Source organism: Larus michahellis, chromosome 11 (genome assembly GCF_964199755.1).
Source record: "Larus michahellis chromosome 11, bLarMic1.1, whole genome shotgun sequence".
Lineage (NCBI taxonomy): Eukaryota > Metazoa > Chordata > Aves > Charadriiformes > Laridae > Larus > Larus michahellis.
In genome coordinates this window covers 16,409,348-16,428,104 of record NC_133906.1, presented here as the reverse complement: position 1 = coordinate 16,428,104, position 18,757 = coordinate 16,409,348, and the positions used below count along the sequence as shown (strand labels likewise).

Sequence of the window (18,757 nt, the reverse complement as noted above, 5' to 3'; positions counted from 1 at the left end):
AGATAGTCCTGGTGTTGTTTTTGCCTTGTAATGATGTCATATCCACAGATAATTAATCCCATTGATTAATTCTATTTGTTACTCAGGCAGCTACGAGAAGTAATAGCAATTTATACCATTTTTATTTGTGATCTTCCATTTTTAACTCTATTATAGTTAGGTCAAAATAAAAGAGTTGCCCACAAAACCAAGAACAGGCTGTTGATCATGGCCTGGGTCAAGAACTCTTACAAGTTAGTTATGCACTGAATCGTAACCAAGGGTTGGAGGTAAAATATACTTTAAGTCACATCCAAACATGACTAAAGGTTCATGGATGCCATTGGTTTGAGAGGCAAAATAACTAATCATACACTCATTTCTGGTCTAAAATATCTGGTGATGCAGACAGTTTTCACATATCCTTTTGCCATCTTATATGTTTCACCAAAGGTTTATCTCACTCCCGTGTGGTATTGCTAGCTATAAATATGTAAAGATCACCTCCATCCTAGGATTGACCCTCACCTCTTATTGCAACTACACTCCAAATGACACTGAAAGACAAAGTAACATCATACAGTTGTGACACCAGATGTGATGAGTCTATTCCTGGCCACTGGGGGAGCATGGAGAAGCCACATGAGGGGTCGTGCTGATCATCATCTTTGCCTAGTAAGTACTGGTAAGGAGGGTAACGGAGCAAAAGCAATGGATGTAGGAACTGTGGGAGCCAGTCTTTCATACCCGCAAGGGAATTAACTATACCACTGCCTATAGTATTGTCTTTTTTTTTTTTTTTAAAATTTGATAAGCAGTCCTGTGCATTTCCAGACATACACCTTGCCAATGTCTCCATTCTAGAACAGTTTTCACATCGTTGAAAAATAACCACCCAGAAATCTAAAACCAACTGTTTCCACTGCATCCTGGTGAAGTGGGCATAATTATGGGTGTTGTGGAGTCTTAACTGTAAGACAAAGGGTCCACAAATATCTTCATCACAGGCCCTGTCTGGGTGCCAGCCGTCTGAATGAGAAGCAGCTCAGACGTAAAGACACTCTGCCCGTACCAGTACACGCGGTGCTAAGAGCACAGCGCTGCAATATGTAAGCTTAACTGGTACACAAACCTGGCCTTCATTTGAGCCCATACTGTAGTAATTCATGCAAGTCTTGAGTTCACCCAGCAGCCTGCTTCACTGCAACTCACCCCGCATCTGCTCAAGTTTAAGGTGCTGAGCATTTTCCCCCTCTAGAGAGAGCTGTACTCCGCAGGGAGAGCATCCTGCGCTCCCACACAGTGCTGCTTGGAAGAGGTCATTTTTTTGGAGCTGCTATTGGGAATTCAACTATAGACTTCAAGTCTTCAAATCTGTTTTCCACTTTAAGCATGATGGAGGAAGACAGCTGCTTCAGAGCATTTACAGCCATAACAGAAACCGGTTTTTACAGACATTATACTGTGTCATCCTAAGCCAGGGAGGTACAGAAATTCCACAACCAGCTGTGGAAATGATGCCCTTCATCACGTGTAAGAGAAGGACAGAGCTACTGGTTAACTAAAAAAAAAAAAAGTCAAATTCCATCTCTCCTGTTAGCTGGACTAATCTAACACTTCAGTTAGCCCCTAACTGGAAACAGAAATAGCCCAAATACAATACAGAAAATAAGTTAAAAAATAATAAAATTCACCTAAGCGAAAACAGTACATGGTGGCAGACAAAACGCATTACATGATGTGATTACATGTCTGTAAGAAAAGAAATTCTATGTCTCAACACCAAATATTAAGACTGCAGGCCAATTTTCAAGAACCATGTGGTGCACGGCTGCAGAGGGAGATGCAAGAATAGAACAAAAATATTCCCCTGCTGACTGAGCCCCATCAGCGGTTCCAGCTCACCACCACCGAGCTCACGTAGGGGTGGATGTAATCTGCCGAAGACACACAATCAAACGGGGAGGATTTGCATGATGCTGCCATGTATTGCCCCAGGACACAAGATCTATTTGCAGAGGTCCCACAGGGCGAACTTGGCAAGGCTGGGCAGAACCCCAGATTAGAACTGCATTCTACAAGGTTTTCCTGCCTTTTCTATCCTACACAGGAATTGGAAGAGACAGCTTGAATAACAGTGCCATCTCCCCTCGGAAAGCCTCTGCTTTTCTATTAATAATTTCTTGCATTTTTGAACTCACTCTCATAATGAAATGCAAACGAACATAACGCTATGTCTACGCCACTAACTGAAGAAAGCCATCATCATTACCCATTCAAGCGCTGAAGTTTTTAAAGGCTCTTCACCCTGCCATACTACCTGAGGAAACTTTTCTATAAAAGACACTTCAGCACTCTCTCCCCCTCAAAAAAAAAAAAAAAAAAACAACTCTTTTTTGGCCTGACAATGCAGGTTACTAAAAGTCTTTTGAGATGTCTGCTCTATCAATCTGCAGAAACTCATGCCGAGATCTCACAACCAGCATTACTGAAATCTAAACTAGGAAATTTCCCTTTTTCCTTTATTTCCCAACCTTTTCATGACGATCTCCTGCAAGAAAAAGTGAGTACAGCTGGCTAGACCTAGAATGACCCACTTCACATTCCCTTCTCAATTTGAACGGGTAACAACAATGGAAGACAAAACTTGCATTAACAAGAAAATATCCTCCACTGTCATACACTTGGAACAAAATATCTATCATTTTCTTCTAGGAAAAACACCCAGAGTGTATTTTCAGCAGAAACTACATTTACTAGGATTACAATACAGCAAAACAGAAGAATGTTGTATTTTTGACTGTGATCCTTTCTCCCTATATATTTACTTCCATATGTAACACATTAAAAATGGGTAAAAACCAAACAGATTATCACTGGAGAACAGTCCAAAGCATATGGAAACAAAAATTAATGGGTGTAACTACATGGATTTTAAACTCTCTTCTCTTCTTTCCTCTATGATGAAAAATATCACAGATGAGGGGAATGCAACTAGTTGAGCGCTCTGTTTCTGTTTTGTGTAGTGTTACCTCTGGGAGGGAAACCCTCAGCGAATCAAAGAACTCCACTTGCATCATCTAGTTGCCAGTGACTGGGCACAGGCCCAGTACCAGTATGTTTAGAGTTGTTCCGCGAACAGTGAAGACAAGCCAATTTTTCTATGAATTTACGTCCCCCTACATCTTCCCATACCCACTATAGTATTCTCGGCATTCTTCTTTCTCCTTCCCACAGACTCTATACCAAGACCATCTGTTCCAAACCACCTTCCACATCCTCTGCAGTCGATCACTGGAATGCTCCCAGGTTCTCTCCATACCCCATCTCCTTTGGTTGGACGAGGTAAAGACCTTAATGCAGAGTAGCTGAAGGCACAGGGAGAGGGAAATGGAGAAGAGGATATGAATAGACCTTGAAGGGAAAAGGCAAAGTAACCTACTAACATGTTTTGAAAATTTGGAGGACTCTGTCTGACCTCCACCGCTTCACATTTAAAAAAAAAAAATTCTGCTCAGGAAGAACTGTCAACCTGCAAGTTATCACTGAACAGTTCTGGCATCTCCAGCCCAGGGTACAAATATTTTCGGGGCCCAGACAGGCTCCTCACTGAGTTTTGCCTTAGATTCAGTGAAAATTCAGAGAAGAGATCATGAAGAAAACACTGTGAGCTCAGAGTGACAGTTTTCTATAAAACGCTCTCATTGGAAAATACTCACATCATTCTACCTGCAGCAACTATCACAATATCTCCTCAATCATATGTGTATAACATCAATGTGATTTCTTTCTAACACCAACTAAATACATTTAATACAATGCAATTACTTTGGGAATGATTACTTAAAACCCAATTTAGTTGTGCACCTATACTGCACAGGTTTTTTTCAAATGAGGAATGTGTTCACTTGTGCACTTCATGCCACACTGACAACTCACTGAGTAATGTCAACCCCAAGAAGCATTTTCTAGTCCAATTATACTATAGGGGCACATTTGAGCATAATGCATAATATAAAGGAGATACACACATAAATCCCATTTTGTTAATGGAAACTATGTGCACCGCACCTCCCACACATTGTTTAAAAACTATGCCCCACAGAATCATTTTAAATAACTCACATTCTACACAGTATGAACCTGTTATCTAAGAACTGTTCCTTTGCCTACTCTATTACAAAGAGACAAGAGATAGTTTACAAAGAACAGGCCTTACAGCTTCAGTCCCTTTGAGTTTCTAGCCTTTTCTTTTGAATACTAAAGGTGTAAAACAGTCTGTATCATTCAAATAATCTAATTTTCCAATCCACCTTCGTTAACATTGCTGGCTGAAGCCAATTACAAATGCCTTAAGGCTTATAGCCTCATAAGCATAGTGTGACAGGTCAAATTTTATTGTTTGCTCCATCCATCATTACTGACACAGTAATTCAAAGTACACAAGGCACAGTCGACTCACTGCTTCTTCTTTCTCCCTGTGCACCTGCCGTAATTTTAATGTAGAAGCTTTATTAATAAAGTACATTGTCTTCTGTCATTCAGTCCTGGCTTCTTCCCCACACGTGAAAAGAAAGGGCCCCAAGTTATAGTTTTCTTCTAGCAGCATCTAGTGTTCTCTCCTTTGGGGTAACGTGCCCAAGCAAATAATTGTTGGGGATGTGTTTCATCAACAAATACTTTTTACAAATCTAACACAATGTGGTAACTAATATTAAGAAGAAAAAAAAAAAAAGGAAAAAAAAAAAAGAGAGAGAATTCAGCCCCAGAACAACCAGCACTGAGGTGGGGGGGAACCAAACAAAACACTTTTGGAGTGATCTAGACAACTAAGCAAGATGTTCATTTGCTGTGTAAAATATGTCTGATAGACCTACATCTTCCAACGTAAAGGTGGTCACATAACTTCATTTTTCAAGATGTTAATGAGATGCAGTCTCTTAATTCAGTAAGACTTCAGCACACGTATTTAAAAACACTGCCTAGAAAAAGGTTGTTTTTCTGAGTTTTTGGAATACTGAGCAGCCAACAGTGGGAATGTGACATATTCACACTTCTAATTATTGGCAGTAGTTACCTGGGTGCTTAAATAAAAAGATTGCTTTCAACATCATAGAAGCTTGGAAACAGGAAGGTGAAAGTCAGTGACATTCTAAACATTAAAAGTCAGTGACATTTCATCCCTCTGAAAAAAAGTGTACGTGGGCAAATCAGAAAGGCATAGGGAGCAAACATTTCTTGCTATGAGTTGCCCTCCTTCAGCATTGGCCTTTGCTATGTAAAGAAAGTCTGTTCCCCCAAACCTTTTAAAAGGAAAAAAAAAAAAAAAAGCAAAACCACCACACCCCCCCGCCCCAAACACCAAAACCAGAAAGAAACATGGATCTAGGCTAAATTATTTTACTGTGCTACACCTAAATATTGATTGTTGTTTGACAATACCTTGGCAAAGAGTATTTTGGACACGTATGACTCGCCTACGTGCGCCATCCTCCACCTTCCCTTCATAGGGTTTTTTGGGGGGATAATCTGGTGACAAGTGACATGTAAACACGAGGAGCTGCATCATCACAGAGGAGGTCTCATTCCTCTAGAACTCTAAGAGTTCTCTAAGAGCTGTAGAGACTCTCAGTGGTTAAACATGAAATGAATATATCCAATTTAAGGAATACACCTTTAAGTGAATTCTACCAACTGAATTCTAGTCAACTTAAATGAACACATTAAAAAAACCCCACAACAGCGTACTTTTGACTTACCCAGAGTTTATTATCCTGTGGGAGCATTGGTGAAACTTAAGACAATCACCACGAAACCTTCCACTTCTGTAGCACCAAAAAGATGAGCTCTTTCCACCGCTTCACAGAGCTGTATGAATATTATCAGAGTCATTTGGGAAAACTGGCTTGTAAAGAATTTAAGGGAGTTGGGTGTGAGAGGAGGAACTTCATAGCTGCCTGAAACTTCATTTCTTCCCATCACTCAGTAATGGCGTATGTTTGTTGGAAATCTGAAGGTTAATTTATTCCGCACAGGTTCTTACACTGCATTTCCCAGCATGTTATTTATACATCACTACTGCAGCTACATATTGAGAAGGTGTTTGGTTTTTTTTTTTTTTTTTGAGGAGTTTAGAGCAGTGTTTTCTCTATAGTCAAGTTACCAAAATAATACAACGAATGAATTACCACTTGCAGCAACATGCCTAATAGAGACTTTTATCACAATTTCCCCCAGATTGTGGGCTTATTTTGATAATTAAAACATTCAACTTTGACAAGCCTTAACTACCGTAAAATAACAGATTCAGGAATTAAAGGAAAAAAATACGGATTTAGAAACTGACAAAATACATTAATCGCAAAGAACCCAGTCTGCGCAAAGCCAAATTGTTTTGGACTGAGCAATGTTAGAATATGGAGAAACAAACTAAAAATAGCCTTTCCCTGCTAGGCAAGGTTAGGGAAAGGAGATAAACATTGCCATACCCCAATTAGACCAGCTTGCTTAGCCCACAGTTGTTAAAACTTGGAGGCACAACTTTGGTTTTTTTTTTTTTTTTTTTTTTTTTTTGCACTTGCTGTCAGGGCCTTGTGCTCACTGGCCCCAGTAGAAACCAAAATGGGAGGAAACTTAACTCATCTCCCAAAAGAAATTATAGCAAGGAAGAACAAAGACAGGTTGTGAGCCATCTAACTCTGTCCCCGGAATGCCTCCAACATTTCTGCCCTGCCTTTACGCGGGACACCAGAGATCACAAGCCTCCAGCAGAGCCAAAGCAACCCCCTTCTCTTGCCAGTCCTGAACAGTGGCTTTAACAGAGTTTTAAGTAGCCAGTTTCTCACAAAAACAATCAGTATCCTCTGTACAAGAGGATTCTTCCGGGGATTCAAAAGATTTTTTTTTTCTTTTTTCCAGCCAATCTGTGTTTGTAGAACTGTGTTAATGAAGGCTCCTTCTCCAAAGACTTAGAGGATAGCAACAAACAACAGTGTCTGAAAGAAAATCATGTCTTGGGCCCTGGCAATTTCTCATTAATTCACAGAACCTCGAACCTGGCAATATGACAAAGCAGCCCTTACTCTGTAAAAAAAAAAAACTCCGTAAAAACTGCCCAGAGCTCCCGGTTCTTCCTCTCTTGGTTCACTACAGAAGCCTCTATTTAAGCTGTTCTCACAATTCATACTACGCCAGGTGAAAAAATCTTGCCAACACGTATATATTCATGGGGTTTAGCTGGGAAGCTGTCGCGGAAGCAGCCACAATGCACAGATCAGTGGTTATGCAGGCCTAGTTTTTCCCCGTTAGGATATAAAATTGGTAGGGGATTGTTTGGGATTTTGAATTTACTATCTGACACCACTGAAAAGCAAAAGCTTCTCCACTTCAACATAAAACTAAATGAGATTTGAAAGGAAGCTCAGGAATTTGCTGAATCGCATGGTTATTTGAGCAGAGTTCAGAAGTCCTGTTTCCCAGCTCCCTCAGAGTTTGAGGAAGGTTCCCCTCACCAGGGGAAAGCACAGATGTCTTTGTCCTGGATCACCCCCCTATTTCCTTCACCTTCCCTTACAAAACCAAACCAAAGCTAAGAGTTAACATAGAATTTAATCCAACTCTTCATCTAACTGAGGACAGGACAGGTCTTAACGCTTGCTAAACCTCTGCTGAGTATCTCGTTTTCCATCAGGAAAGGCTGAGATGTCCCTTAGACAAACCACAGACAGGGAAAGCTGCGCAGAAGCAGAGCTGGATAACAGCAGCCCGCACCCAGACGACAGGGAATCCAGCCGATAGTTGGATTATGAACAACCAAACCATGTCGCACTGAATACTCAACACTTGGACACTTTAACAAATATTTGTTAATTGTACTTCTGAACACAGACTGCTCCTAATTAAGCACAGCAGCCCTCACATTGCACACGTTTAACTAATAGTGTCTCGTCATTTTGGTCATTATTTTTTCTTTCATTTCAAGATTCTTGGAAAATTATTTCTCTTGCACATCCCTTAGTATCAAATGTATTACCTAATGTTATGACAACAGAAGGTAATTTTTCCATTTTCAAACAAAAAGAAGACATGATCATGGACTTAATTAGTTTGCAATGATTTAATTAAAATTTGCAGAACAACAATGTACCTAATTAGAAGCATAATAATTATACCAATGTACCTTTCCATCTTTGAAGGGACCATTAGTCATTGAGGTGGTATGTTTTGTAATTTAAGATCATCCTTATTTTCATTCTCTGATTAGTTAAGTGCAGTCATCGTCATGTTCAGGTAATTGCTTTATTAACTAGCTTAATTAAACTTCCTGTAAAACTGACAGCTACAGAGTTATTTTTCTTAATGTGTTGCCGACAAAAACATTACCTAATTACATAGCGCTCTTTGCAGGGCTTACTTATCCCATAAGCTCAATTCATTAGTACTTTAAAGAGCTTTGAAAACTCTGACTGCAATATACTATGGAAGTGCTTTGTATTGTCGGAGCATTAAATAGAGCTGTTATACCCAGGAAACAGCAATTTCTTTTTACAAAGTTTTATAATATGGGAGAGAGTGTGCGCATTTTAAACCAACCACATTTCAAGCAGTAAGTCAGAGACTCAGTGAAATTTTTGACAAACCTAAAGCTCACAGAGTTCGAAGTTAACAGGAAAGGGTGAGAGAGAGTTTCTAAAGTTTCCAGAATTATGGAAGTCCAAAAAAATACCAGGAACTATTGCTAGAAACATGGTATGAGGACTGAGTAGATATAGGCCATGTGTTACATCTGTCTTCAAGTTTTGTCATGCACAAGCACTGAATTATTGGTGCGACCAAAAAAATCCCATCACCCAGAAGAACGAGTTTGTCATCCAGAAAACAAAAGAAGAACAAAAAAACAACCACACACCACAACCAAACATCTTCATCCCCTTTAACTTTAGCGCTTCTGTGAAGCGGATGAAATCACCTAGATCAACAATGGAGACAAGTTTTGAAGACACTTCAGAAAAAGAACCAGAAAGATTTAATGCCTGAAGGGTGCCAAGATTTTCAAGCGGTACAACTCCCATATATGAAGCTAAAATCAACTTAAGATCCACTGAAGTATTCAGCACCTGTGTGTCCTATTGTGACAGTTTGGGCAACACTTTTTAATCCCTTGTAGAACAAGATCTGGGCACAGACGTCCCATCATTTTCAATACTTGCCCATTTACCTTCGCGTTGGAAACCAACACCTTTGAATATTTTCCAACTGATGATGAAAAAGATTTAAAAAAAAAAAAGCTTCTTTTGACTAGCTCTCAAATTAGTCAAGGTGCTGAAGGCTTCTACATATTTGACAGAACTGAGAGACCAAGTTAAAAATCATGAGTCTACCTAAATCAACCAGTAAGCTTAAACGTGGAGGTTTATAGTTTACTTCCCTCCCCCCCCCCCCACCCCTTGGATAATTGGGTGCTTTAAGTTGGATCACTCTCTCCAATTTTATCAAGAAGTTCTGCTTCTAGGTGTACAGTGTCTTTCTTCATGAGGAAAATGTCACTAGTTAAAAAATAAAAGTTGGTTTTGACGAAAAGCCATTCAGTTAGAAAGCCTCAAGAAAGTTTGCCGCGCTGACTTCCCAAGGATGCTTGGGCCATCCAATAACCTAACGTGGTAACCTGAGCGAGGATCCATGATCCCGTTTCATTCTTTTACTCACAGTATCAGTTACCAAGCATCTCCAGAGGCATTCAGGCATAACATCACATTGCAGTAGTGGTCCTCAAGAATACGTCACATAGCCCATGTTTCCGCTTGGCCAAAAGCATTTCCTCTGCTGCTCTGCAAATGACTGCCTTCAGAGAATCCTAATCCCTTATAATGGAGGTGGATGGGCACAGTTAGCTCCCCAAACCACCAGCACTATAATTAGCAGAAGCAAAATGCTTTCTTTCAAAATGCAATCTCTGCAGAAAGCACTGGAACAAAGAGCGTAACAGTCTGAGGATTATCAAACAGTGCAAACCAGCAAGATGATGATGATGCTTTTGATATTTCGCCCTATAGCCTTTATGAACAGAAGATTTTATTAGCCAGCAAGGAATGACTAAGACAGCATTTAAAAGAACAACAACTAAAAATGCATTTTTATGTTACTTTCCTGGAATTGAATCCTTAAAGATTCTTGACATTTGCATAAAAAGAGAACAAATCAGATCCTCCACATTCCTCAGGCTCTATTGAACATCATTCCAGATCAAGTTCCGCAGTCTTAATTTTGCTTTAAGCCCAGAGACTGAACTTTGAAGGGGTAGAAACTAAAAATGCCCAGCAATGATATAAGGGATACTCAGGACTTGTTTAAAAAGACATTTCAACCCAAGTCAAAGTTGAAGTGGAAAATAAATATGCTCCTTTCTTAAAGCGCAGTACTTTGATTAAATGAGTACGTTAGCTCCACTATCGGCTTGTCTTATCTAAAGACGCAGATTCCTCCACTTTTGCATAAGAATCCAAGAACCACGTTAGTTCAGCCCTGCAATCCCTCAGCCTCGTATCCTGCCAAGTTGTAGACCCTTAAAAGTACAAAAGCTACAAAGGAATAGAAGTAGCAGCAAATTAGAAACAGAACAAATCAGTCCTGCTGAACTCCAACAATCATCCCAGCTTCTGGTAATCACTGGCTTAGGGACTCAGTGTGCTAGAGCTTTACCAGCCCGCAGTGGATCCGTTCTCCATGGATTTCTAGAAATCCCATCTATATCTTTTTCCTGCACAATGCTGTGCTGCAGTTAATTTCACAATTTTATTTTGAGCTGAAAAAATAGAAATACTGTCTTTATTTTGAAACTCCTGACTTCTAATTTCATTAGGTCTTGTTTTATTAAGTCCAACATTACTTTTCTAATATTAGTCATTATTTCATAGAAAATCATGCTGAAGTATTCTAGTTAACGGTGTGCTTCCTTGCAGGTTCCACACCTGACAGCCATCACCGCCCTTCTCGGAGCATTTCCTAGTTCTACATGTCAGCTTTGAGATGAAGTGATGGCAACTGAAGGCAATGAGAAGTCCAGGCATTTACAGAGAAACATAGTAATGTTTTGTTCTTGTTCTCAATTCCTTATTTAAGTCTTTATTTGCATTTTTGCCTTGCAGGGATCATTACAATGTCTTCAGAGAAACAGCCAGAATTATTCTAAGATCTAGTGGCTAAATAAGAGCCTGTGATATGTACTTTTGGTTATTTTCGCTTAACGTGAATTACTACGCATTTATTGATACCCAAGCTTCATCTGCATTTCATCAGGCAGTCATACTTCTGCAGTATCACTTCCTGTTCATTCATTTTTACCTCAGCTACCAGTTCCGAGCATGGAAGGGGCCGTCCCCGGTACAAACGTGACTGACGGCGTTGAACAGCAGCCCCCCGACGTTAGCAGGATGCTTTGACGCTGCTCTGCCAGGCCAAGAACTCAAAGCCCAAACCCTGTCTCCTGCCGACCGCCTGCTGTGCTGGCAGAAAAATCTAACTCAGCCAGGACAGATCAAAATGCTGGTGTGTACGTGTGCGCTGCCTCTGCCTGTGTGAGTAGATGGCCAATATACAATTTCAGAAGACTTTTTTTCCCCCCTCTTAAATGAAGCGGATACTCTCCATTTTTTGTTTACAAGCTTAGCAAAAATCCTTTCATTTGCCCAGCACATCATTACACGTTCACAAAGCAGCTGATGCAGAGCCAGATATGAACACATACATACAAATGCAAAGCAGTTTGGTATTTGCTCACACTCAAGTGTCCACCTTTTTGCATTTTCACGGTCAATACTGGAACATGCCAGCACTGCAGTGCCAGGAATAACACTTGCCAACAGCACCGCATATGAAAGAAAATTACCAAAGAAAAGCTTTGATTTTCGCTACTTAAGGGCCGGAAAGAAGGATTGCATTATCTGGTGAAAAGTAATGGCAAATTCGAGGGAAGCAGTTGTAATCTGTTCATAAAAGATATCATTAACCCATGATCATTACTGACCATAAAAATGTTATTTGTTAGGACATTAAAATATACCATTTAGTTTTAACGCTCTGCCTAAAGTAATTTCACTTCATTTACCAAAATTTATCTTTTGAAGAAAACCAAACAACCAAAAAAATAATCAATGAAGCAGAGCTTTTAGAAGAAATTGTAGAGGGGCAGCGATGTTCTACAGGTCACTGTAATAATCTACTCCCAGATTTACAACGTACTGTAGGCAGCAAAGAACAACAGTACTGCTCTAAGCATCTCCTTGATATTGCTTAAAGGTTAAGCAGACATGCATCCTCTTGCTAGGACTGGATGTTACAGACATATTACCAGTCAGCATGACACTGGAGAAGCCTTCAATCAAAAAAAAAAAAATATTGGAAAAAGCAACTACAAATATGTCAAGTGACAAGCAATCGCTTCTGTGGAACAGTTCTCAAAGCAATGAAACCCTGCCTTCCCCAGGCAGCGCTAGAGAACCTGGGCAAAAAAATCAGTGGAAAAGAAGTTGCTGCACTTAAGAGACCAACAAGATGCTGTGATTTTCAATTGCTAGGACAGGAGCAGTTGATAGTTAAACACGCAGTAAATGAAGATGAGACAAAGCTTTTTCAGAATAAGTCTTCTAAAAGTCTCCTTTAAAAACCACCACACCACCACCATGCTCAAACAAAGCAGCTTCTGGGAGGTATGTCTTTGATAGTCAAGCATGTCAGCAAGCGGAATTGTTTGATGTCTTCATTATAGCTGTCAGGCTTACATTACAGTCACAACAGTTTGGTGAATTTATGACATTGACAGAGTTTCTGATGAAACCATTTGGATCTTATGGTAAGAAAGACAGAAGGTCAAAAACCAAAAAAGACTCAGAGCTAACAGGGATGCAGGTAAGATGCACAGAAATGAGTGCAAGAGGATGCCTGAGTATGCAATGAAAGCTATTTACTACAGAATATCTTCTATACTCCCAAGAGTTCAGACAGGAAGATTTGTTTTCAAGGTGAGCCCAACTTTAGTGCTAAATACCAATGTTGAATTACTGTATTACATACTCCTAGAGAGTATTAAAGAGAGTAGCTTGTTTAACAGGCAACTCAGAGCCCTTTTTCTGTAGTCTGGGTGTGCAAGTATGAGTGTTTCTGTTGATTTGCTCCTTTGGCCATGCAAATCCTTCAGCCAGAACAGAAGAGAGGCTTAAATGAATTAACCAGGTCAGCATTTTAATATGTGTGCCCATTAATGGATGAAGCATTCAAGCTGCCCTGCTGAGAACGTAGCTGCAACATCATCATCACTCTTACATCACAGCAGAGAATTTTTTCCCCTGATCACTTTATTTTCCTGGATTGCGGGGGGTGGATATTTTTGGATTTTAAAGGGTAGTTTAGTGGCTGTCAAACCTTACCTTACATGCAGGAAGGGTAAAAAAAAAAAAACCTTAGGAGATTCCCTAAACATGACTTCTGGCACCTGAAGTGCTGTCTCACATGTATCTGAGACAGGGAAGGCTTTATTTGATAGTGGGAGGCCTGGACTGCTGAACGGCTGTGAAGCCAGTTTCTTTTATTGAATCAAGCCCTAAGGTGATCATATTTTCAGTATACCGATGAGCCAATTTATCCCCGCTGGGCTATGGGATTTTTTTTATGGTACCATATATGCCGCATCTGGCACACAAGCATATTAAAACTGATTTAAATGAATTGTAATGTGTTACCCATGCAGCCGGTGGCACAGAACAACGATAATGCCAAGTTATTTTACCATTTGGAGAGTAAATCTTAAAACAGGAACTATCCCAAAATCCTCTTGTCCAAACAAACCAATCTATCAAATGAATTTTCTTCTGTTGCATCATCAATACTGAAAGCATTCTACTTCATTAGCAAGAACGAGCTATTTAGAGAAACATGAATCACGAAAGTCATAAGATTCTGATTTGTCATTCTGATTTGCTGTTTGTCAAATATGTAAAAATCTACATTTATCAGCACTTTTTACACAGAAATATACCAAGAACTAAAGTAGACTGTAATTTAATACTGCCTGTTAACGAAAGCTATTTCATCTTCATGCTACAGCCTGGATGGCCACTGCTGACCGGATTTCAGGCGACGAGCAGAACTCACCCTGGTAGTGTACGTGTGTCCATCAGAGCCACAGACGGCGCTGGCGTGTGTCATGGGGCAAGGCTTGCATCTCACTATGTTAGCTGGTCCAGTCCAGTGCTTCTGCGCCAAGTTTCCTTTCTTTTGTCGAAGGCTGTAAAATAAGAGACACTGGCGTTTTATGAACATGGTCATATAAACCAGAAGAACGAAAGCTTCTCTGAATAAGGCAAAGCTGGATTTTCACCACTGTATTAATTTAAAGCAAGTAAATTAAATATAGCTCCTAACAATGCTTCTATAGTATGGCACACTACAGTAAGCAATCTAAAAAGCAATAAATTGGTAGGCAGTCCTAGACTTACAATACTTGGCAGCTTCACTTTGATTTATAACTACAGATTATTTCACTTAAGAATACAGCATTTTGTTCAACCGTGCGGGGTTTCTGGTGACCATTACATCAGGTTGTATGCAGGGACATTTTCACCAGGCCTCCTCCGAGTTGCCAAATTGCTGTTAAGGCAGCGACAATTCTAAACCAAAATCCTTTGAAAAACACTGCAACTTATATTATGATTATAAAAGTGTTTGAAATCCCCTAACAAGTTTGTCACTGTTCATGCAGTAGCCCTCTCTGCGTGCCAGCTACTGAACAGCTGTTTTTCTCAGATCAATCACAGTCCCCCTCGGAATGCTATACAGTGACAGAGGCCATCTCCAAATCTACAACTGCATTTGAACCATGGGAGTGACTGCAGTTGTCCTCGAGTCATGGACTACTCAATTATTGCATTAAAAACGTCTGTGAAAAGACATCTGCTCCAAAATCTTATTGCAAAACATCTGCAATTGATTCTGATAATAGCTCATTTTCCTGTCATAATGAACTACTTGACTGATACGACATTAAGTAATTAGCACCAGCACACTGCTGTAAGCTGATTAAAAGTTTGCCTTAGAAATCACAAGTCAATGTTACAATGCAGATTCATTTTGGCCGTGTGTACTTGTCTTTCACTTGAAAACATTTACAAGGGAAGGCAAGGCATCGCATCAGCTTTGCTGGAGACTGTTAAGAAAAATAACTGCCATCTGTTCTCATACCACAGTAAAAAAGATATGATATAACAGTTCAGCTAGAAATACATTTCAATGTGCCGCTGAATGACTTTATCGCAGTTTTAGAAAAATATATACAGATATATTTTAAAGCAATTTCACTACAGCTTGCAATTTGCTACACAATACTGACTGATGTAATGACACATTCAGCTGGTAAAATAATAAAAATTCTATTCTTTCATCTCAGCTCTAGTTTTCTTCAAGTCTAACCTTTGTCACAGTGATGAACAGTACTACTAAGAAGCTTGTGTCCACAGAAGGAATCCAATCATGATATCATAAACTATGAAGATAGAAGCCTAGTATTTAATTCCCTTGTTATTTTGAAGGAGTTTAATACCCAGAGCAGCCTTCCCTCCTTCAGACGCATTCTGCCTTGCAGAGGTACCATTATACCAGATGCTAAATGCTGCAGATGGGGGTTGTCTGGCTTTGAACCCCTAAATACAGCTCTGCAGACATGCTCTCTTCTGCTGGGGCTCTACAAACCATTTATGTAAGTTTTCCAGAGTAACTGACTTTTTGCAGCCTCCTTCCCTCCAACAATGCTTTGCCACTAAAATGTAATGATTATCTTATTTTCTCGAACTGTTTCCATTACAGGCATTTCTTTCGTCTTTTCAGCTTGACAGGAAAATCTCCTCATTCACTTTACTTACAGCCCTGCACTTCTAGAAATGCACAAACTCAGTGCCAAGAATACGTTTGGCTGTAGTACTGCAGATACTGATGAGCAGAGACCGGAGACAGATGTGAGAGGTGTTGTGCTTCTCCTTTGGAAGCTGCAGAAGGATGGCTCATGGCACAAAGCAGACTTTTTAACCTTTTCCCAGACTTTGATTTCCACAATCTCAAAAGTCAGATCCATGTCTATACGTAAAATTGCTAAGAAGAAAGTTTTAGGATCAGCTATAGGAAAACAGTTAAGAAATGCTAAACTTGAAGTGTGTGATTTAGTGCCATCATCATCAAAGCCATTAGCCAGAAAGCGTGCAAGATGGAGACGAGAAACTGAACTAATGAGCATCTCATCAAAATTAAATGTAGATTGAAGTTCTTAGCTAGACTGATGCCTAAAATCACAGGATCCTGAGGCTCTGAGTGGCAAGTATAAAATACATTGTACAGCATTTGTGGACCAAACTACATTCAGGCATTTTGCACTATAACCATAAAAGAAAAGCCAGCTCCGGACACAGCTGCTTGTCCCTCTCTGCCCAGCCGTACAGTCTCCCATCCCTTCATTTCCTTACTCCTACAGTGGTCCCTTCAAGATTCATATTGCAAAGCCAGTTTCTATTGGAAGATTCTTCTGGAGCTCATGGAGCCTGGTGGCCCCTTCCATCACTTCAGTGAGACTAAAGAAGAAGGTGCCCAGCCTTAGGCCTGAGCTCTGTTCTGGGTGCAGCTCCCTTGAGGCATCTGCCAGCCCTGTGCGTGCGAGAGCTGAGCCTCAGCCAGGGACTGGAACGGTCGCACCTGAACCTGATTTGTGGTGTTCCACCTACAGACACTGAAGGTAGCTTTAGTCTCTTCCTCCCCCTCCACATTCATCTTCAGGCTCTTCTTTTGATAATAAGAGGAAGTTTACTCTCTCAAAGACAGTGGTAGTTAACAGCCAGATGAATTCACAGTGGAGTGCATCTCAAAGCATTTTCTTCTTTAAAAAAGTTAGCTATTTTAGTAGCATTTCATACAATGTGCGTAACAAGCAGGAGATTGCTGCAAGAAGCCTGCAGCAATCCTACTGCACGTGTGGTGGAATCGCTGGCACAGTACAGCGCCCATTGTGGTTGCAAGAAACAATCTGGGTTTCAAACGTTAATATATTCTTTTCAAGCTACACTTTTGTCAGAAACAATAGTGCGAAGTGTCACTCTATTTGAAGCAAGTCAAAAATAATTTTTGTCAGCTTGACCAAGCCAGCAATAGCTCAAGGTTTAACTGGAAACCCAGACTCCACTTCCACACCCCCACCATAAACACAGGTGGGCACCTACTTCCTAGGGAGAACATCTATTTTCCAAAAGTAAACATGTACTTTTCTTGAGTGATATTCTCAGAGGCTGAATAAGACTTTTGGAAGCTTTTCAATCCTATAACCCCTAACAACACATCAAACATCCAAACAAACAAATTAAAGCCTAGAGAAGAATACCGGTTGCCACGAGCAGCCAGCCTGCAAATCCCTTCTCAATGGAAGTGCACATTCACACACTTCAGGAACATGGTTTGCTATGCTAATCATCTTGTTTTAGAACAAATATGTCAGGAGCAAGCCAGGCCAAAGTAAATTAGGCCTCTTTTTTTTTTTTTTTTCTTTTCTGAAACCTTAACCAACTTTAATCCTCCTTTAAGACTCAGAGTTGAAAGGATCTGCTACAAAATCATTAGAAAATAACAACTGTGTAGAAAGAACAAACCAGAAACTCCCCACTGAGGCAGAAGTCTGCCACATTTATAAGGACAAGGGGGACAAGTGTATTCAATATTCCAGAAGCAAGTACACACAAGGATGTCTTGCTCAAGTATTAAAACTTACATGCAAATCCTGCCTGCTTTTGCTTTTCAGACTGGTGAACGGATGCACTGAGAGGTGTAAGATTTAAGGAGCAGTTAAGTTTTACAGAATTCAGCCTCTTAACATTTTAATGCATAAGGAAATTTTAGTGGTTTAAAACATTCACACTTCAACACAGGGAAAACGTACACTCACTCAACTTCATTACTCATTACACAGACATACTACTTACCACATACTGTGAAAATACAGGGAGTCTACATCTGTTTTTCTTGCACAGGAGCAGGGAGAAGGCAGCCAGGCTGCCAGATGCCATCAGCCAGATGCTGGGACCGTCCACAGGAGCCCTGGCCAGCCACACTGCACAGCCTGCCCCAGGGCCACAAACACCTGCACATCACCACGGCTCCTTTGGCCATGGAAAGGGGAGCTCAGAAGCCCTAGGAAATTTGGCTCCACCCAAGAATTTAAGGCTTCCAGGTGTGCCCTGTGAGAGCTGATGAGCGCAGCTGGCAGCCAGTGATGAGGACGGCAATCCCCTGCCTCCCCCCACCTGCCTGGGGATGCCGGGATGCTCCTGGCTGGCAGCACCAGCTGTTGGCACTAAGAGCCTGCTGGGGGGGTTGAACTCTGCCTTTCGGTCAGCAAAAGTTTATCAAATCCAATGCCTCAAACAAAACGTTTCACACTAAGTCATATCCTTTCCAAAAAATTCCACAACCTTAATTCCTGGCCATGTCTCTGAGTGGGCTGTGCTGTTCAGGGATCTCTGCATCTTCACTTATAACAATCCTCTCCAGGATGGCACAAAAGAGCATACACGGCAATAAACTTTGGCAAAGCCAGAGGCCAAAATAAAGTCACTTGCACCAAATTGATGGGTTTTTAAATTTACATTTACATTTTGTTTTCCTTGCATTTAATTTTAAAGTTTACACAGATCCTAGAACTATGAATAATTTCATTGTTATGTGCCTTGAAATACTCTTGGAAAAATTGAGCACTTTG

At 40.4% G+C, this 18,757-nt stretch overlaps 1 protein-coding gene across 1 annotated transcript in view; it reads right to left on the bottom strand.

Moving 5' to 3' along the window:
* The window catches only part of SPOCK1 (SPARC (osteonectin), cwcv and kazal like domains proteoglycan 1), a 309,178-nt gene that overhangs the window by 84,803 nt on the left and 205,618 nt on the right, over positions 1-18,757 (bottom strand). Inside the window, exon 5 of the mRNA XM_074604578.1 lies at positions 14,125-14,257. Coding sequence (XP_074460679.1) covers positions 14,125-14,257 — 133 coding nt within the window. The remainder of the gene's footprint in view (positions 1-14,124; positions 14,258-18,757) is intronic.